The sequence below is a fragment of the Pituophis catenifer genome, unplaced genomic scaffold (assembly GCF_029215685.1).
Source record: "Pituophis catenifer annectens isolate HBS135680 unplaced genomic scaffold, rPitCat1.0.hap2 SCAF_7, whole genome shotgun sequence".
NCBI lineage: Eukaryota > Metazoa > Chordata > Lepidosauria > Squamata > Colubridae > Pituophis > Pituophis catenifer.
The window spans coordinates 63,001,876-63,023,795 of NW_027256887.1; the positions used below are offsets into that span (position 1 = coordinate 63,001,876).

At 41.0% G+C, this 21,920-nt stretch overlaps 1 protein-coding gene across 1 annotated transcript; it reads right to left on the bottom strand.

Annotated features, from left to right (window-relative positions):
- Positions 1–3,719: 3,719 nt before the first annotated feature.
- On the bottom strand, positions 3,720–21,131 carry CDC42EP1 (CDC42 effector protein 1). Its single transcript, XM_070947515.1, has 3 exons — positions 20,880–21,131; positions 13,336–14,333; positions 3,720–7,554 (listed from the first exon to the last, which is right to left on the bottom strand). The coding sequence occupies exons 2-3, from the start codon at positions 13,751–13,753 to the stop codon at positions 6,680–6,682; spliced, it is 1,293 nt and encodes a 430-aa protein (XP_070803616.1). The 5' UTR covers positions 13,754–14,333; positions 20,880–21,131; the 3' UTR covers positions 3,720–6,679.
- Positions 21,132–21,920: the final 789 nt, after the last annotated feature.

Consider the following 21,920-nt stretch of genomic DNA (forward strand, 5'->3'; position numbering starts at 1 on the left):
ACTGCAGTTTGTAAACTATTGCTATTATAATGTGTGAATGTAACAATTGTGATTAATTTATCAAAACAATTGGAACAAACCATGATTGCGTATATTATGTGAACCAATCCTATGGGTCCCTAAACACCTTTTTGATGATGCATCTGGTTGATAGAACTGCTTTCAGCCATCAAGTACCTTGTACATGTTTTGGCTACAACCCCCATCATTCAAGTTAGCTTTAGCACAATGCATGTGCTAGGGTCTAGGCTGGAGAAGTTTGGATTGGGCCAGTGGTGGGTTGCTCCCGGTTCTGTCCGGTTCTTTAGAACCGGTAGTAAAAGTGGCGGAAGGCTCTGCCCACCCACCCGGATGTCATAATTGATGATCTGTACATGTGTGCGTGTGCTCCCGTTGTGAACCAGTAGTAAAGGTAAGTAGAACCCATCCCTGGATTGGACCAGTGTTTCTCAACCTTAGCAATTTTAAGATGTATGAATTTTGTGCTGACTGGGGAATTCTGGGAATTAAAGTCTGCAAATCTATTTGTAGATTTGTATTATTGGGCTATTGCTTCCATGAACAGGTGAAAAAAAATGGCAATCCCCTTTACCTGAAGGTAAAAGTCCTAATTCCAGGGTGCAGCACATTTGTAAGCAGCAGCCAAGATTTGAAATGGCCCCTACTATTTATATTTGCTTTTTTGTCCCTACTTCTCAAGGCTATTGCATCTATTAAGCTTCTGCTTTAGCAAAGATTCCTGCTGTATTGCTGCAAAGGTTGGAGAAAGCTGCTTTAGAAAGCAACAGCTCAATCTGCATTCTGCAGCTGACATCATATTGCAGCAGCGCTTCCTGACTAGTCAGCCAAAGATGGTTGTTTGTCTTGTGTATCAACAGTCTCATCTTGGTATCTGGCCTTGCAGTTTGGAGAAACAAGCCACCAGGTGTTAAAAGTGCTTCCAATATATTAAAAGGAAAGCATCTTCCTCCATTTGCCTTTGTTATCTCTCCCTGTCATTATCTTTATGGGAAATTCCAGATAGTTAGCAATTAACTCTTGCCAAGGCTTATCTTATTCCAGCTGTGGGAAGGAGAGGCAGATAATTGTTGGGCGAATAAAGCTTCTGATACCTGCATGAAAGACACATGCTATCTGCTACAAAAAAATAAAATAAAATCTAGTGAAGTTCTGATGAACCTGGGATCTGGCTTTAGAGAATTCTTAACTCAAATCCATTAAAGTAGGTTTTAAATTTTCACATCATTTCAGCATGCTTTCCTTAGCTGGGATGAATTACTGATCATGAAAATCTGCTTTACATAGCATGCTTTGTATGATGTGTTTTGTTTGGTTGTAACTTAGTGTGAATCCAGCCAGTTCTGGCTTATAAACCATGTTTGTACAAATCTGGTACTGTATATAAGATTATACAATCTGGTTTAACATAATGCGGCCTAAGAGTAAATATGCACTTGAACATATTGGAATGGTGGACATAGGATATTTCTTCAAAATTAAAAAACAACAGCATTAATGATAGGGCATTGAACCCTTTGTAAATTGCAATGGTGTTGAATCAAAATGGGATTATGATTGCTTTGGACTTGTTTGATTCATGTGATACATTTTTTGTCAAATGTGAGCTTATGTGAGGACTTTCAGACAAATGCATTAGTAACTTGGATTTGTTAAAGAAAAATAACTAGAAGGAATTCTATGTGTTTGCAGAAAAAAAGAATCCTTCCTTTGATTATTTGCATTACTAAACTTTCTGATGTATCAAGGATTAGTCAGAGTTATAATAACATGCTTCTTGATTAGATGAGATTCTTCTTAGGAGCCTGGTACAGTGATTAGTCATGCTTTCATCTCAACCCAAACAGAATGTTTTTATTCTATAGAAAAATTATATTGAGTTGTTGAGAAGCAAAATGTAAATGGCACAAATAAGTGTGGGCTAGTACAAGCTTGTGTATTCTTGACTCCTAAAGCTGCCTCAGGGGAATTGGAATATACTTGGAAGTTGAAATCCAAAGAACCACAAGGACACCAAAAAGTCTATATATACAGATTTACATATAAAAATTGTGATAGTAAGAACGGTAACAAGTGCCAGGAATATATAGAAGAAAAGGACGGAATCTGAACTTGGAAGCTGATCAGATAACCCAGAGCAGACAGAAGGATGTTTGCTAAGATTTCCAAATTGCTGAGGGTAGCATTGGAAAAATGGGCAAGCAATATAAATATGGTATTTTTTCTACAGATTTTCAAGCTGTTAGGGTCATGCTAGACATAATGTTCAATACCATCTGCATTTGCAGAATCTTCAAGATGGCGCCGCCGAAGGCTGCCTCAGTGAAATGCTCTCTAATGCTTTAAAATGCACACTTTAAAAAACATCACAAGCAGCTGTTGATATTTATTTGTGTGAAAATCACTGAAATAACAGTGACTGGGGAAGGGGAACCTCCTTTATATATAGGGAGAAAAAGCTTCTATTAATAGTTTTATTTTGTGGGATGCAATCAGCTTTATATACTAGATTTCCAGTTTCAATTCTCAATCTTTCCAGATAGGGCTGTGAAAAGCGCCTGTTGAATCAATGTTAGCCAGTGAAAATATCAGTACTAGATAAGCCTATGGCTTAGCTCTCTATATAGCCAATTGATTTTTATTAAAAAAATGTGCACTTGTTTGCAAAGAAGTACTTAACATCCCACCTTGTTCAGTGTTTAAGCCAACCCTTCCTAAAATCCATCTCTAGCCATCAGGAATACCAGCTAAATGCCAAATCACTAGTGATGTGTTGTTTAAAGATGCTTATAGTCCTTTCTGTTGCTTAGGCAATGTGGTTGAAGTGAGCCTGTTATAAGCCATCCACCACAGAAAATCAGTTAGCTGGATGTCGCCACATACTGCCTATTGACTATATTCTCTTTCTTCCTGCTTTTTCTCCCTCCTCCTGCCACGTACAGCTTACTGCAGGATTAGGCTTCCTCCAGCTGCTGCCAACTTGTGAACAATCACGGTGCTGTGAGGGACATTTTGGTGACCTCATCTCCCAGACATCTCTGCTTGCCACAAGGAAAAAAAAAAATAGGAAAAAAAATTATTCTGTGAATATGGAAAGAACTTGTTCATTCCAAAGAATCCATGTTGTCAGAGGGCATCCCATATGTAGTTGGAGACTGTCATCTAATGCTCCAGTGATTCCAAATCTCAGGAAGACAAGCCAAGAATAAGCCTGTAGAAAAGCACTTTTACTCATTCAAATTCCTGAAAAAGTGCCAGAATATATAAATAGTATACCTCACAAGACAGGACTATGGAATAAAGTGGTTCTGAAGAATAGAGTTCTATACAGAGTAATACTCGCTTAACAACCACAGTTGTTAAATGGTCATTAAGTGAATCCCTGATGGTGTCTATGATTTTACTTCAACTTTCTTTTGCTTTATAGACCCGCAAAGGTCATTAATGGGAAGATTGGTCACAACTGTTTCTTTTTCATTACTGTTGCAACTGTGAATTGTTGGGATTGCTAAATGAGGGTTACCTGTACTCACTAGGACAGGGGTGTCAAATTCAAGGCCTGGGGGCTGGATTTGGCCCAGAGGGTGCTTAAATCTGGCCCACAGGGCCACCCTAGAAACAGCAAAGGACTGGCCCGTGGTGCCTCTGCCAGTGAAAATGGAGCTCTGGAGGGCCACGTGCGGCCCTCCTGAGCTCCATTTTCACTGGCAGAGGGTTGCGGGAGGCCATTGTAGCCGAAAATGGAGCTTGGGAGCCTGTTTTCACTGGCAGAGTGCTTGGGCCACCAAAGGCGCCCCTGACACGAGTGATGTCAAGCTGGTCACACCCACCCCGGCCACGCTCATCCCAGCCCCCCGAGATCAAACACAACCCTGATGCAGCCCTCAATGAAATTGAGTTTGACCCCCTTGTACAAAGACTTTATAACCGAGGTAGGTAGTTTGTATTCCTATCACAGGGTGTAAGTCAGGGCTGTCAAATTTGCGGGCTGGATGCATCATGCACTGGCCACACCCACGCCCGGTTTAGTGAAGGGGAAAAAAGTCCCAATATGTCATGTGACACTGCCGTGACGATGCACGGTTTGACACCCTTGAGGTAAGGGATTTGTTCAAACCTCTGGTTAACAGAGATATTCCTTTATCTATGGCCTGTTACTTGGAAGACAGTGGGAAAGGTGTTAGCGAGTAAACCAAAAACTGGCAATGAGTGTCAGAGACAGAATAAATGTATATATCTTTTTGGGGGCTTGTATCCCACTAATTATTTCTTTACCCTTGTCTGTGTGCCCCCTCAATTATCCCCAAGTAGCTACAGTCTTTGGCTGCAAAAAGATACCCTACCGGTAATACAGACATTGGTAAAGAAGGAAAAAAAATCTTAATTATCACCTTATCTTAATTATCAATTATCATGGAGGTTTGAATCTCCATTTACTATGATTGCTTTGGTTTGCTTAGCTAAAACCAACCCAAACAAACAACTTCAGGGAACCTTTTTGAGGGAAGGAGGAATGTTAAAACTGTCACGCATGTTAGATCCTTTGGCAACATTTCTTTTTCATAGCTGCTAATCCGCTGAAGAGTTTGATGTATGACATCCACTTCTTCCCCTTTGGTTTCTCAGCAGAATAGTTCCTTGAGAGAGTGATTTGGTCAGGGAAAAATGCAGGCAGATGGGTGGGAGCTGGAAGAGGGCAATGTATGAGTATCTTCTGAAAATATGTAGGGGAAGGGGGAGTGAGGAGCCTAATTCTCATGTTCTTCCATGTCTAAGACAAGACAACCCTTCTTTCCCAGCCAACATGAGCACAAAGACATGATTCAGACTGACTTATCTCAACAAGCAATGCTTCCAAAAATCTCTGTGCAAAAAATGGTCATTGCTATAATTAGCCAGAGAGAAAATTTTTACCCATTTTTTCTCCTTTTGGGGGTGGTCAACTGTTGCTGTGAGAATAAAGTACATACCGAGATACTTTCAGATTAAGCAGTCTGATCTTCCCCTCAAGGATACTTTCAAAGATACTGCTTCTCTTAAGGAGGGTATATAATTTATGGTTGTCTGAATGGTCTTTGAGACAAAGGGGGAGGGGGGAGTATTGCCTAACCAATGAAAGTTATTTCTACCAGTGGGCAGAAGTATGCTGGTAGAGTACGTGGCCAAAGACATGCAAGGCTGCATTTTTAGACTTCATTGAACCTCTTTCCCTGGTATGGAGAAGAGTTGCTTCCAAGAGTATGCAGTTGTGCAGGGTGGCAAACACATGAGGTTTAAATGAAAAGGGAATTGCACAAGGGTGACTTTATGCATGCTGTCCTCCCTGTTTAAGCCACGCTATATATCATAATTGTAAAATGGAATCATGGCAGGGATTGTGCTGTACTCCGCCTCTTTCTCAGCTAAGCAACAGCCTTGTATATGGCACTAGCAGCAAATCCAGGGGCTATACCTGGAAGGCTTCCAAAGACAACGTGTAAACTGTCCTCTTGGAACATGGAAGCATGAAAAGCAGCCCTGTTTCAGAATCTGATTTTACCTTGAGAAATAATTTTCCTTTTCTTCCTGAACAAGCACTGTGGATAAGCTGCTGCAGTAGCTATGCAAAGCTGTAAGGGCTAGAAACAAACTGTTTCTTAGGTTTTTGCGTTGCCAATGCCTGAATTGGGAGATACAGGATGGAAAGTTATATTTCAGCCCTTCATGTCAGTAAACTAGATCCTTAACATAAATTGAATTCTGTGCACTCTCTGGAAGTATATAAAATAACAACAAGCTTAACATACAGATTCCCTGGAATGATATCAGTTGGAAGACATGGATTACATTTCCTTCTGAGGGTGTATAATAAACAACAAATAATCCCATCTCGATCAGAGTTCTGGTGCAGGAAAAATGGACAGTGTGCTGAGGAACTGATTTCAGATCCAATCCAAATTTAGTGTTTCTTGTAAAAAGAGGAAAGGAACCATCCTGCCTCACTGGTGTCCCAGAATCTTGGATTGGAAAAACAGTTGAGTTGATCTTTATTTTCAGCACAAGGCTGTTAGGAGAATATTGTCCCAATGGAGGTACGGTTTCTCTTCCCTTTTCTAGACTATTCTTTTTTAAGTGGCATTTTTCCTGATAGAAAAATCAGGAAAAATCAGGTTATTTGATAGATATATGAAAGGTCTCAGTGGTCTCTATTCTTAAGTATAAATGTTTTTATTTCTAGGGAATGGAAAAATAATGGTATAATCTGTCATGATGAAATCTATCACAAGGAAGGAGCTTGTGAAGTCATAAACATCTCTGTCAGCTGCCACAAAACAGCAACTAATACTTTTTTGTTTGCTCTAAATTCTTCCTTTTTTCTATTTCTTTTTGTAAACCCACAAAGCAGGGAGGAGGAGAGAGACCAAGGTAGCGAAATGAGTTCTGTCCTCCATCTGCCTTTCCTAGCCTGGCACTCTGTATGTGTGATAGAATTTATTACTCTATGGGAATTCAAACTGGTGCCCGAAAACACCAGTTTAGGAAGCACTGACATACAGTAGTCATCTGGAAAGAAAGCTAACCTTGTGAATCTGCACCTATCCAGAATGCCAGATAGCTTTACATTGTTTCATTTTGCTCTGATATCTCCTAAGAGCCCACAAGAGAACATATACATGTCCGTTCAAACCTTAACTTCATCATCATCCTCTTCATCAACATATTCAAAGGAATCACTGTGTCCCTCTCTAACAATGGTTTCTTCATCACTGTCAGACTTGTTGTGGTCCTCCTCCTCTTCTTCTTCCTCCTCCTCTTCCTCCTCCTCATTTTCTCCTCTTTGTCGCCACCCGGTAGAATATTCCTGTTGCTCAGGTGCACCTACTTTCAAGTGCCATGAGTTGGTAATTGGGCTTTCCCATGAGGCTTGTCTCCTTGGATCTTCTTGCGGAGATGGACTGCAGTAGGTGCTTCCTGCCCCATAATGGCATGCTAAGACACGGGCAGCATGGTTGAATTCTCTTGCTTCCATATTACAGTCCTTGTGGTGCCCTTTTTGCCAATAGGTCTCTTCTGGCACTGCCTCCAGTTCAGAACTAGAACTCCGGCTTCTCAAACAGGGAGATCCTTCCTCAGACATCTCTATAGAATGAGAATCTCCATTGGCATAGGCCAAATGTCCCAAGGGTGATCTAAGCTTGGAGTAATCCAAAAGGCTTGATACGTTTTGGCTTTCTTCACCATTACCATGACGAGATTCTGACTTCCCAGGTAGTGAATCCTCTGACCAGTTGCTCTTGATGTGAAGGGAAGGGTGAGGCTTGCTGCTGCTTGGGGGTTTACTCTCTTCACATTCTTTCTTTTCCTTGCAGTCAGAGCTGTTGCTTCCTGAAAAGCTGATGACATGAAGAAGTTCGCTCATGAGAGAGGGGCCAAGGTCCAGGCGGAAAGACAGCAAGGAATCTGAACGCTGCAATGCTGACTCAGCAGGATGGCAGCTCTCGGGAGGCTTCTCAGATCGGGGAACACGTGGAATGGTGCAGAATCCAGATTCTAATCCTGAAAGGCCAAGAAATCAATAATGAGAAGAAGAAGAAAAAAATAGAAAACTACTTCTCTGCATTAACTGTTATAGCAGAAGGTGACAATTCTATATTTGTGGAATGTGAAATATGAGGACAGGTCGGGGTTATTTCCCAATTCTAGGGAAACTAGAGGTTCTACATGTACCATATTCATAACTGCAGCTTTCATGTTGCAAATCTCTGGACGAAAGGTTGACAATGTGACAGCAAATGGATTAAAGGCAAAACAAAATAATCAAGGAAATGAAAACCAATCATATATATTTGACTGTACCTGGGATTTCTAGGATCAGATTTCAAAATGGTTCTTTTTTTCTTTAAGCCCACAAATGTGGAGGTTTTTTTGGGTGGAGGGGGAGGAGATGAGAGAGCAAGGTAGAGAGGTGAGTTATTTCTTCCTCTTAGTGCTTAGTCAAGGTTTCTCTGCAAGAGATTACCATTTCAGGATAAGACTATTGTGGAGTGAGTGCACCATGTCAGACTAACATTGATTCACATTTGCCACCTCATGCACATTTGTGTTAATAGCATACAGCTAAAATATGCAAATTAGTCACAGCTCAGGGGATTGTGAGCTGTTTCTAATGAACTGTGCTTGGTGCCAAGAGCAAATTTTTCATCCCTGAGTTAACCTAGTAGCCATCTTTCAACAGTGCGCTCCCAGAGCCAGTAAAGGAAATATGTAGAAACAGGTTCAGAATTAGAGTGTTATATTACATTTCTGGGTCTGTTTTCCCATTTTATGACATACGTCTTGTGTCTATTTCCACGTGGCATATATGTTTTCTATTTCTAGACTAAAACTGAAGACAGAACATATTCTTAAAAATATATAAACCCATGGGGTCCATAATCATGGCATAGGGCCTAGCTATCTTCGAGACCGCCTGCTGCTACCGACGACCTCCCAGCGACCTGTGCGCTCCCACAGAGAGGGCCTCCTCAGGGTGCCATCAGCCAAACAATGTAGGCTGGTGACCCCCAGGCGGAGGGCCTTCTCTGTGGGGGCACCTACCCTCTGGAATCAGCTGCCCCCAGAGATAAGGAGAATCCAAGACCTCAGTGCCTTCCACCGTGCCCTTAAAACCCACTTTTTCCAGCAAGCTGGGCTGGCTTAGGAAGAAATTTTTTTAAATTTTTAAATGTTTAATTGGTTTGTGGTTTTTTAAATTTTGGGCCAAATTTATATAGATTTTAATTGTTTTTAATATTTGTATTTCATGTTTTTAATTCTGGCTGTGCACCGCCCTGAGTCCTCAGGGAGAAGGGCGGTATATAAATTGAAAAAAAATAAATAAAAATCAGGCATATTAATATCATCTCAAAAATAGTTCTGTTATATGCTGGCATCATGCCATTTAACATCAGTTTGTAAGTTATGGCCGTTGTGGGTTGATATGAACACATACATGATGTCATTTGCTGCCCCTCCCTCTGGAATGTCCCTGCGCCTGATATTACAAAGTGCTAACCCATTGGCAGAATATCATAACATATTGAACCAGAAACTATGATTTATTATTCATTTTAATTTTAACCCTGTTCAACCTGCTGTGCGAGTTCCGATTATGATTCCTGAACAATGGGAATTCTCGTATCTAAAAGATGCAAAGTAGACTATTTTGTGACATTCTGGCTCATTTATCCTCCTATCCTTAATCAGAATTACTGTATGGCATATATTGGCAGAAAGAATGAAATGGATAAGGTGACAGATCTTCCATTAAATATAAATAGTGCTAGATTATCTTCATAGAGCAGTCTTTCCAAACCTGGTGCCTTCAAGGCTGTGTATTATTTATATTGTGGGAAGCATTATGTTTTGAATATCAGTTGCCAGAGAAACATGTGCCAGGAGGAACCAAGGAAGTCTATCAACATCCTATAAAACTCTGGGGTGGCCTCTGTGGGGAAAAGAGATTGTTGATAAAGACAGATCTAGCTGACTGTCAAGTCCAAACCCAGAGCCAAACACCGAAATCCAATCAAATTCAATTCTTTATTTGCTTATACTTAATGGACAGAATCTTGCCAAACTAAAGCTATAACCTGCTAGATATATCTTGAGAGATTCTAGAGTGTGGCTACCCTGAACTTCTTCCTCCCTCCCCATCCAGCTCAGGACTGTGCAGTCTCTTAATTTGGGCCTCTGATGGAATTTACTGCCTCCTCCCGAGGAAAGCCCTGTGCTGCCAAAGCTCTTCTCCAGGTACACATTCCATCACATCGACTCTTTATTTTATTTTAAAATATTACACCCTGCCTTTTTATTTAAAAACCATAATAAATGATCTTACGATAGTTCAGTATGATTACTTAATTTTCCAAGGCACATTTCAATCATTCTCATCTTTGGAATAAAGATGCCTTAGGTACATAGGCACTGCCTTAGTCAAGATCTTCTGTGAATATTCTCCTGCCTGCTGCTAAACATGTAATTCTAACAGCAGTATGAATTATGCATCAGAGCCAGCTGGCTTGGGCAATGAAATATTGGTCATGCTTATTTAGGGAGCAAATACATTGGGAGCAATGGAACCGCAGGTCTGATTACACTCTGAAGATCGAATGGATAAAAGCAGAAAGAATGGGGAACTAGTTTTCTCTCTAAATGATTGGTTAACCTTATCTTTTCTGCACTTTGCTCTTGAAGCTGGAATTTACAGGAGGGATGATAAAATGTAAAAAGCTGGAAAGCGGAATGTGATTATTGCAACAACTGCACAATTCATCATGTACAACAGAGGGCAGCATTGTCTCGTGTCTCTTTTGAAGAAAGCCGGGGAAAGAACGACAAGGCTAGACTGGCAATGTGGGTAGAGATAACTGTACAGCTGCAGTTGCTCAGAGTGACTCTCCTGGTCCCACCTCAGTGCAAATGCTGCAGTTTTCTACTGCAGATGCAGACACCACAGGAGGTAAAGAAAGCAACCGCCAATTAAACAGCGTAAAACCTGAATGTGTTCCACTGTTTTGAGTTGAGATCAGAATTGGACTAGACTTCTTCCTATGTTGATTAGGTGGGTGCACAGAAGATTGTCTGGAAACATCTGAGCAACATTCAGATTTAGCATTTGACACTGGAGGAGATCTGTTCTACTTCATTCTGGTTTCCTCTCGTGATCCAAATATTCCTGTTTCATAAATTCCTTCCTTTACATACAGATTCTTCTCTTTTCCTATCAGCTGCTTGCTTGGCATTCTGTACTGAATACAGATTCCCTTGCTGGACACGGGCCATGTTTCCAGCACTAATCTTTCCAACATCTTACATATATATCTACTCAAACCTCGCAAAACAGCACAGATTTATAACCTGATCCTAGATATGTTTCCACTGATGCATGTCTCTTTGCATTTGCTCATTAAGATTTAACTTCCAAAACAAGTGTACCAAAAAATACCTTTGATGATGATTTTTCCCCACTGCTCTATATAACTCTTCTTTTGACATATTTACCAACTTTCCAAATAGACACATGTCATTGCATGTATTAGCATAGACCCAGAGTTAATTCTATGTTTACAGTAATGAAATGTCCGACTTCTGTAAGCACAATGTCAAAATCATGATCTATTTATTGATTCAAAGTATTTTATTGTTACACCAATTTCAGCTGTAAAGGATTCCAATGTGGTTCAGGTGAAATCAGTGGAATAAAGCATCTCATTTGAGATGACGCTAATCAGATACATTTACAGTATTAGAGCCATTAGCCTGGAGTAGATGTCAGTGTCGCTGCATGTTGGGGAACATATGTGTCTGTCTGTCCGGAGATAGTTGCATAGCTGTTGCATTTATACTTCTGTGAATTTGAATGTTCTAGCTAAAGGACGCTCAAATAACAAAGCCAACAGGAAGTTGGATCAGTCAATCAGCCTGCAGAATGCACATCTCAACACAACATATAGTTGAGATTTGGGAAATATGCGCATCAGCCGGTCTGCAACCTTCTGCAACCCACACTTATCCATCAACCCCTTTGCAACATAAGTATGCATTGATGTCTATATGCAGTTGCAGACAAGTCTAAAAAGCTATAATCAGGAGATATGTGATGTGCGTTTTTATAAGTGGAGAGATCACATCTTCTGTTTTTGTCCTATCCTTTTGTTTATATTCACCATAAGTTGACGTGGCCTACACACAGAGAAATGTCTGGCTTATATAGTACATAGGCTGGTTGTAGCCATGTATTTCTATATGACAGTTGGAAGGCCCGTCTTTTCTAGGGATTCTGACTTCCTGATGTAGAATTTGTATACACAGGTAGGCATTTCTCATGTCATGTTGAACATATCAATTTATTCTGATTGCTACAACATATGCAAAATTCTTAGTTGCTGGTTATTTAGAGCTTAGCAATATATTTTTATATTCTGTTCACTTTTAAAATTTAAGGTTATGTTATAGCCTTATAGCCCCCTCCCTCCAGGTAGATCTTATTGCTCCAAATTATTTCTGTTCTATTTTTTTATCAAGTTAACTCTTCCAAAGTTTATTTTGCTTATGTACCACCGATGTAGTTTACTCAACTGCAGATGGTAAGATTTTGATTTAGAATAAACAATATAGTAATAGATAAAAATAAAAGTTATTAGCAAATAGATAAACAAGGATACTGAAGACATATTAAGCATTAAGAAATAATTGGCATGTGAGACCATCTGTACTAGTGTTTATTCTGCAGCAAAAGTTAAGATTGCTCTAACAATATTATTTTTGCAGTTTCTAGACTCTTCACAACATACTTGCTTCATTTTGGTTGTACTCCCCAATCTCACGCATAGTTGCAATTTGAGATGACCCCACCTCTTCCCTTTCCTTTCCATTTATAACCACACTTCCCATTTCTAATCTCCTGCTGTCTATGGATTGTTGGGTAAACCAGAAAATACATGTAGCTATTTCTGGTCTTATCGTTATCATTCCAGGAAAATACCAAGTGCATTCTGGAAACATATGACTTATAAAATTGGTGTAGACTTGAAAATATGTAGCAGAAGAACCATTGGACAAAAAAATTTGATGAAACTTTAAAGCACTCTCAGATGCCTGCTGGCACTTGGCTGAAAGGCCAAAAAAAGGACATCTGAAAGCTATGAGCCACATTGTGATTTCCTGCTAGAAACCCTCCATTTTCAGTCTTTTATTTTATACTTAAAAAAAAAATAGACTTATATACTTATAGGAACTTCTTGTTGCAAAGCCTCTGAGAAACTCTTCAAAGATATCATTTGAATATGTACTAAGACAATGCTACGACTTAAGAGCCAGTATGTTATTCAAAATAATGATTTGGTAATCACATATTGCAGATCTGTTTTCAAGAAAAGAATGGGAGACCAAGAAAAGAAAATTACTGCAGCAGAGAATCGTAGAAACTGTAATGTAAGATAATGTGTGATAGACTTCCCTTAAACACATACTGCAGTATGGCACTTGTCAATCCAAAAAGTATAGACTTCTAAAAATATTATTGAAATGTCTATTTGAGTGTGCTTATGAATGTTTTTGTCATGTATCTAAATCAGTGTACCTCAACCTTGGAAACTTTAAGATGGGTGGACTTCAACTTCCAGAATTCTCTAGCCAACCATGCTGGCAAGGGGATTCTGGGAATTGAAATCCATCCATCTTAAAGTTGTCGAAGTCAAGAAACATTGATCTAAATAAACCAAAGCACAGAAAGAATTAATATCTAAAACAAGATAACCCATTTGTCTCAAATGAGTTACCTTAGAAGCCACCTACCATAGTCAGAGAAGCTTGTTGGGGGTTTCTTGAAGGCAAATGCTATACCAAGATCATCGCTGTCATAGTGGCTCTGATTGAGCTGAGGCAGTGACACAGCATTCTTGATGATGGGTGAGATGGCGGGAGGTGCAGATGAGCCCTGATCCCTGTTTCGGCTTCCCCGGTTCCTTAGCGGGCTCCTCCTCACGTGCCACAATGTCCGAGCAAAGAAATTGTGGGGTTTGACTTCCTCTCCACCATGGTTCCTAAGGAAAGAAGTGTCTCCAAAGACATCACCACCACGTCCCACATGCATGGTGTGACGAAAGTCCCCCAGTGGTGGGCTGATCATGTCCGAGGTCAATTCTGTTTTGAATCGACGTTTGCTGTGTGAGCCAGATACCCAGCCAATCACGGGTAGCTTTCCAAGACTCATTTCCTAGCCAGTTGACAAAAACCCAACCCAGAAATTCAATGTGTCCTTCAGAAAAGGTTGATGTATACGGAGGTATACAGTTGATGTATACTGGAAGTATACGGATGTAACTTAAGGATGGTCACACACCTGCACCCCCCATTGTTTATGTTTTCTTTCACTGTTCTTCTTCCTTCTAGACTATTTAACAAAGAATAAAAAAATAGGTCTATCGTGGAACTTCTGGGTTTCTTCCAGGACAATGTTGCCTAATTTGCGCTGTTCTCCCCAGTCCAATTTGATAGTGACCTTTCATGTACCTACTTATCTGATTTGTTTCTTGAAGGTTTGGGTAAGCATCCTGGTTTCTCTTTTTGAACAGCAATGGTCATTAAAACAGTGTTTGCACTTGTCTGACTCAATGTGTGCAAAGCTGGAAAATCAATATTATCGAGCTGATTCGTCTTCCACCATCTCTCTTTCTCAATTTCTCAATTTCTTTTGTAAGAACCAGCAAAACCATGGGGGTAGCAAGTAACAAGGGCCACAGTGGGAGTCTCACATCTCATGTCCCGAGCCTGGATTGTTGCCACACAGCATCCTAGAGAAGATTAAAAGAGACAAAGTCATAGTTGAAGTTCCCAAATGATTTTAAAACAATGAATTTGAAAGTGGACACTGCCTAGTAACAGTCTGTGATGGAAGTACAACGCACAAGGTTACATAGAGAAAAGCTACATGGTACATTGAGCAGATTCCTTCTAGAGTCCTCCACCAGGTGGCAGAGATGGTTTGCATCTCTGTCTGCAACGTTTATATTTGTATTTAACACACAGTGCAGTTGATCAAACAATTCTAGAGAGATTACATATTAATAGGTGAAATGACCTATTTCTTCTTTGCCTCCTCTGTAATGTTGGCTGGAATTATTGTTAGCTTGAAATAGAGCCTGATGGCAGAATTTGCTGCAATATACTATATCTCTATGTCTGTACCCTCCAGGTCAGAGGCAAATGATTGGCTGGGGATGCATCATCTTGCAAGAATTTCCCAACTCTTTTTCTGCAGAACCTCAGATCTCTATCCTAGCTATATGTGACTTAAGAGGATCCTTTCCTAACATGGGGTTCTGGGGCAAAGTAAAATAGCTAAGATACCATCAAGTCAAAGTCAACGTTTGATGACTCACAGACATATCCAACCCATGCCGTTTTCTTACCGAACAGTTTGTTCTTGTTTTTTCTCCCAGGATACTCTCCCAGTGCATATTTTCAACTGGTGCAGAGTATGGCGGTGTGGGCAATTCTTGGGGTCCCTAGGATGACCCATGTTACACCACAGTGCGAGCTGAACTGGCTGCTGGTCTGCTTCCGGCTACAATTCAAGGTGATGGATATTACCTTTAAAAAGTCTGCATAGTGTGAATCCAGGTTATTTGAGAAATTATCTCACCTCACTGGAACTGGCCTTCCCTATTCACACCAGCAGAGGAGGCATGCTGTGAGCCCCTTCAGTCAAGGAATTCCAGCTGGTGGGGTCCAGGAAAAGAGCCTTCTCTGCCGTGGTTCCTGCCCTTTGGAACATCCTAGAACCTAAGATGAGATTGGCTCCCACCCATCTGACCTTCTGCAAGAGCCTGAGGTCCTGGCTCTGCCAGATGGCTTTGGGCCCAAACGGAGGAACAGTGGTTGTTGAATTAAGAGGCAAATCCCCCCACCCCACCAAGCATCCTGTTCCCTCCCTCCAGTAGTGGGTTTCAAATTTTTTTACTACCGGTTCTGTGGGCGTGGCTTGGTGGGTGTGGCAGGGGAAGGAAACTGCAAAATCTCCATTCCCTCCCCACTCCAGGGGAAGGTTATTGTAAAATCCCCATTTCCTCCCGATCAGCTGGGATTTAGGAGGCAGAGAATAGATGGGGGCGGGGCCAGTCAGAGGTATTTACCGGTTCTCCAGAACTGGTCAGAACCTGCTGAAACCCACCTCTGCCTCCCTCTCCATCTTTTAACTACAATTTTATCTTGATTGGGATTTCTATTTTTATTATTTTAGAGATATTTGTCAGGATTTTAATGGTTTAATGCTGGAAGCCTCCCAGTCATTTTATTAAGAGATGGGTAGCAAATAAATTCACTAAATAAATAAATAATGAAATAATATTTTAAAAATCCTCAGTCTTCCCAAAAAATCCTGAGATTTCCTAGTTGTCTTCCCTTCCAGTACAAACCACATCTGACCATGATTAACTTCGGAACCCAGCATTGCCACCTGCCATTCCCCTCAATGGTACAGTCACCATCATGCTATTTGCCATTATCAGCCAAATATTACAAAAGTTGTAGTTAAATACATCCAAGGACATCTGGTTGAGGAAAGCAAATGTCTTCTTTCCTGTTCCTGATTTCAATAATGAACATGCCATGGCCAGATGTGCTTATAGTTGATCCAATCCTTTCAAGCAGTTAGGACTTTGTGACTTATGTTCAGCATTTCCATAAGTGTAATTGGTTGCTGGAATATAGGAATTATAATGTCACATCTAGAGAGCATCAGATAGGAAAGCTATTTTACAAACTAACTCTTCGAACATGGAAACAATCCTGCATAGATACTGCTTTGGTGAACCAAAGTCTATACAATACTACACACTGACTGGCATGTACTTGAACCCACATGCATCTGTTTTTGCTCAATATCTAACATTTTAAAGTGCCAGATATTTGAAATATTACTAGCATTTGCACATTATTAATGTACTGGCTTAATGAAATGCTTCTTTATACACTTTTCTCAGTGGAAAATGTTCTCTCCCCCATTGTGCTGACTTAACTATATCCAGAAATCTCTTCAAATGTCTCCTTTGTTTTCTATGTTGTGGCTCACCTTGGAAAGGCCAGAAAGGCAGAGCAGGAATAGCTACTGAATCACTAAGTGGTGTCCCAGCTCTGTGTGTTTTTTCCCTTTCCCCCCCCCTCTATTTGTTCATTCAGGGTTAGTCTTATCTACTAGGTTTAGAAGCTGGCAAATATTTTTTAAAAAACTAAGTAATTTCAGTTGGAATTTATGGCACATACTAACTGCTTTTTAAGAGGAATGTGATTGGGTTGCAAAGAAGCAGTTCAGTGTTTTAGCGGCCTGTAATCTTAGCCTATACACAGAAAGGAAAGAAAATAATGGTCCCCTATGCTGATGGAAACAGGCATTTGTTGTTATCACGACCCCATGGACAACCTTCCTCCAGGCCTTCCTGTCCTCTACCATCCCCCGGAGACCATTTAAGCTCACGCCGACTGCTTCAGTGACTCCAACCAGCCACCTCGTTCTCTGCTGTCCCCTTCTTTTTTTGCCCTCAATTGTTCCCAGCATTAGGCTTTTCTCCAGTGAGTCCTTCCTTCTCATTAAGTGGCCAAAGTATTTGAGTTTCATCTTCAGGATCTGGCTTTCTAAAGAGCAGTCAGAGGGTGATCTCCTCTAGGATTGACTGGTTTGATCGCCTTGCAGTCCAAGGGACTCGCAGGAGTCTTCTCCAGCACCATAGTTCAAAGGCCTCAATTCTTTGGCGTTCAGCCTTCCTTATGGTCCAACTTTCACAGCCATACATTGCAACTGGGAAAACCATAGCCTTGACTATACACACTTTTGTTGGCAGGGTGATGTCTCTGCTTTCTAGTATGCTGTCTAACCTTGCCATAGCTTTCCTCCCCAGGAGGAAACATGCATATCAAAACATTGCATGCATATTATAAGCGATTGCATGCATATTATAAGCGATAGGAGTAATTGGGACATCTTGCTGGATTTCATCCCCATGCATATTTGGGGATGGGGGCTCTGTGACCCAATGTCATCCCTATGAGGTAGAACAGAACAGGAACTGACTTCCAGGAAAGCTAGAACTATACTTTATTGAGATAATCTATACTAATAGAAGTATAGATGCCTATGTTTTCCCTACCCTCCCTCTTGTCTATGGAGATTCTCAGTAATCCAGGTCATGGTTGTCCCAAAGGTGCTTTTTCAAGAGGCAACTGGATTTTCTGGTTTTTCTTCGAAGATATTTCACTTCTCATCCAAGAAGCTTCTTCAGCTCAGAGCTGAAGAAACTAAATGTCTTCAAAGAAAAACCAGAAAGTCCAGGTGCCTCTTGAAATAGCATCTTTGGGACTACCCTCTCTCTTATACTGCAGGAAGTCAGAGGGATGCCAATGTGAATCTTTTTCTAATACTCTCCCACCTCTTGGGCATAACACATGTTTCTGTACCTGTTGTTGTTCTAAAGGTGTTTTTGGATGCCTTCTCCAAGTTATGTCCATGGTGGTTCCCTACACCCAATCAAATAGCAAATTTTTGCAGGACATGTCACACAAAGAGAGAGATGTAGGTAGCATCCTTTGTGTCCCTTGTCAGTAATGATGTCACAGGTCCTCCTTTCTTCTGATGAGTATAAGGGAAACAACAAGGCTAAATATATGAACCTCTACAATGGTAGAATAGATAACCAATCTATTACATGGATCACGAAAATCTGTTCTAGTTGGATCCTGCTGAACAGTATCAGACTTGTATTTTACTGAAAAGTACCCAAAACTATCCATTTTCTTTCCTAGAAGGGAGATTAAAATTTGCCCATGCTAGTAGGAAAAGCTATGGTGTTGTTTGTTTGTTTTTGTCCTTCTCTAAACAATTCATGACAATTGTGACTTTTCTCTATCTCATCTCAGTTACCCTCCATCACCCTCCTTTCACTGAAGCCTAGCAGATCTCGCTAATATCATCATGAAAATACTGATAGGAGATAGGGGTGGAGAAGAAGGAAACAAAAGAGCAGAGGAAAGTACTTGTAGGTGGAATCTGCTCGAAAGCTGTGACAGGCCAAGCAGAAGATTATTTTCTGTTTCTCGACACAAACTCTTATTTAACCAACACAACTTTCAGAAACTCAAAAGTGTTGCTTTCTTTTGGATTTGCTGCCCTGTTGCCAGCAGCCACCTCAGCCTGCTCTTGCTAAAGAACGTTGGCTTCTTCCAAAAGCCACAGCTTTACATGCCTCCTTATCATCCATCTTTGGTTTTGCTCCTCCTTTCCTTGTTTTTCCTGCCAACCAGCCTAAGTTGCTACTGCAGGGACTCTCCCAAACTCGGCTTCCCTGGAGCAACATAATCAACAAAGGTTCTTCCCATTCCTTTGAATTTATCAGGAACCCAACATCTAGTTATTCTTTTGTTTAAGGAAAGTTTATGTACAACTACAGATAAACAATGGCTGCATTGGCATCTGTCTGTCTGTCTCTCCATCCATCTTTTAATTTAATTAATTAATTTGATTTAAGTGCTGCCTGATTCCAGAATTACCTTGGGGTCCGTCCTTCCTTCCTTCCTTCCTTCCTTCTTTCCTTTCTTCCCTCCCTACCTCCCTCCCCTTCCTTCCTTCCCTTTCTTCTCATAAAATTGTTTACTTCACTACTTAATCTAATGCTGTTTACTTTCAAATGTGACTCTAAATAGCACTTTTGTTTTACATCTCTTTTATTGCTTTTGCCAGTGTCCAAACTGACCTTGTCCAATTCAAATCCCCCCCCCCCCAGATATAACAGACAATGATCTTCACCATGCCTACTTAACCCAGCCACAGATGAAGGGGAAAAAACATAACATAACACATATGGAGGGTGAATTGGGCAAAGTTATCTTAATTTCTCCAAGTTAAAAGGCATTCTTGAACAACAGGCTTGTTTTATTCCTGTCTTGCCTTAATATAAGAACTGTAAAGCAATTGGGAGTGAAATTAGAAAACATGATCAACGTCTTCTTTTATTTTAGGAAATTCCTGTCTGTTATCCAGACCGTCATAGTTACACAAAACATGAACAGCCTGTTAGCACCAGAATGCATTTCAGTTTACAAGTTCAAAGGCTCAAGCAGAACCACTACTTTGAAAAAAGAGTTCTAGCAAACAAATGAATAAAAATGGAAGGAAAAGATCCAGATGGCTCTTTGATTGGGATATCTGCAATCCAAGTCACCCCTAAAGGTAGGAATATAAAAAGTGGAAAGAGCTAACTCTGGATTGTCCGAAAAAGGAGCTAATCCTGCTTTATTCCAGTTTTGAGTTGAAATCCAAAATATTTGCTGGAAGGACTGCTTTCTTGCTAATTTTCCCTAGCAAGTCAGCAATTAAAACATAAGCTATTTAGTTAGACACTAAATTAAAATGCTGTCTAGAAATGGAACTACCAACATCTGGAAGATCTCTAGTTGCTTCCAGGCCTAAGAAATTAGACTCATAAGCCACAGCAGAAACATGAGAGGTTTCCGTGTGTGTGTGTGTGTGTGTGTGTGTGTGTGTGTGTGTGTGTGTGTGTATGGATCACATAGAATACTCTTTTTTTTCCAGACAGGCTCATGTTTGAGTCTGGCATCTTAAAGTACTACTGTACTTAGTTCTATTCACATGATCACACTCCACAGTTAAAAAGAAATTCTGTTTTATGCTTGAAAAAGTTAAGGAGTCCTATTCCTTCAAGCGTATGATATAAAATCCCACCAATTTTACACACACACACACACACACACACACACACCACAATTTCTACCTCAGCAGTTACTCTTTTTTTCCCCTGGCTGCTCCACATGGTACATCTGTCTCAAACCATTTCTCCATCTTACTACCTTTTCTTCTTACCTCATTCTCCTACCCTTCCTCTCCTTCTCTTACTGCATTCCGTTTCTTATAATTCCTCAGGGCTCCAAACAGCCCATCCAGATGGGATGAATTACCTCTCCTATAATTCCCAAATGGTGAAGGCATAATATAATATATATTATATTATATATACCGTTTGCCTTTCCCCCTACACACACACACGTGTGTGTGTGTGTGTGTGTGTGTGTATGTATGTATGTATGTATGTATGTATGTATGTATGTATGTATGGGACCGTTTGCCTTTTCCCCTTAATTTCCTTGTCCCATCTCCATCACCATCATTACCTTCATCTCTTTCAATGTCTTCTTCAACCTTTCCAGCTCTACCCCATAATTTCTTTTCCCTCCTCCTCTCCCTTTCCCACACTCCTCCGCACGACGTACTAAAATTCACCCGCGACTTGCCGAGTGTATAAAAACTTTAAATTCTAATCTTTAGAATTTACCTGTCCTGGAGGGGGTGGAGAGGAAACCACACAGATTGTCGCCTTTCTGAGTTTTCTTAAGTCTTTTTTTTTTCTTTTCCCCACCGAAAGAAAACTTGCCGGAGAGAAAACAGGAGTTCTGAAAACTCTCTTTTACCACCGCAGCCAGCGGAGGGGCTCTTAATGCCAGTGACGTTAAAAGTCCCTCAATCGTAGCATCTGTCCCCTCCCCGCCTTTCTTCTTCTTCTTTTCCTCGTCGCCGTCCCTTCACCGCGGACATAAAGGAGCCGAGTCAAGCGACGGACACGGGAGAGGGATTTGGAAAGAGGGTGGGTGGAGCTTCAGCTCCGATTGACCAATCCCGAGCCGACAGAGAATGAAGTTCGGCGAAGACGGAATGGCTTTCAAAAACTCCAGCCGAGGGAAATTCAGAAACTCGTGATCTTTCATCTTTCCCTTTCCCCTCCTCCCCCTCTCTTTCCTTCTTTAAGAGGCTGAGGTGGGGAATATTTTCCTTCCAGGAACAGATTGAAGGATGGCATTTTCAGCTCTCCGCCCCCCCCCCCTCGGTTTATCAGGGAAAAAAAAAAAGTTGGTTTATTAGATGTTGGTTGACAGCTTCCCTCCCCCCAACATACATCTAACACAGCGAGTAAGTGACTACAAGGTTTGATCCTGTACGTTGCAGCTTCATCGCCCCTCTTCTTGCAGTGCCAAATAGGGATCAGGAAGGGACGCCTTTATTCCCCGCGTGCGTTTTGTTTACCTGAAGCAGTTAGAGTCCCGTTGTATTCGGTGCGATCCTAAATTCGCAATAGCGCGGGAAAGCTGTCGGTGGGTTTCCAGATGCTGCTGAACTAACAGCCCCCAGGAGTCCCATCCAATATGGCCAAGGAGTAGGGAGCGTAGGTGTTGTAGTTTAGCAATATCTGTGGAGTTACAATGCTCCATCCTGATTTAAGGAGCTGTATTTAACATAGCACATAGACAGGGTCTCCGGCCTGAGGGTGGGTGGGAGGGAGGGTTGGACTAGGACAGGGGTCTGCAACCTTAAATACTCA

What these genes read in the sequence shown, in the direction of transcription:
- CDC42EP1 (XM_070947515.1), bottom strand. Translation starts at nt 13,753, where the DNA reads ATGAGTCTTGGAAAGCTACCCGTGATTGGCTGGGTATCTGGCTCACAC. An exon ending in AACAAGCTTCTCTGACTATG is followed by an intron (nt 7,555 to 13,335) that starts GTAGGTGGCTTC and finishes TTGGCCTTTCAG; the next exon opens with GATTAGAATCTGGATTCTGC.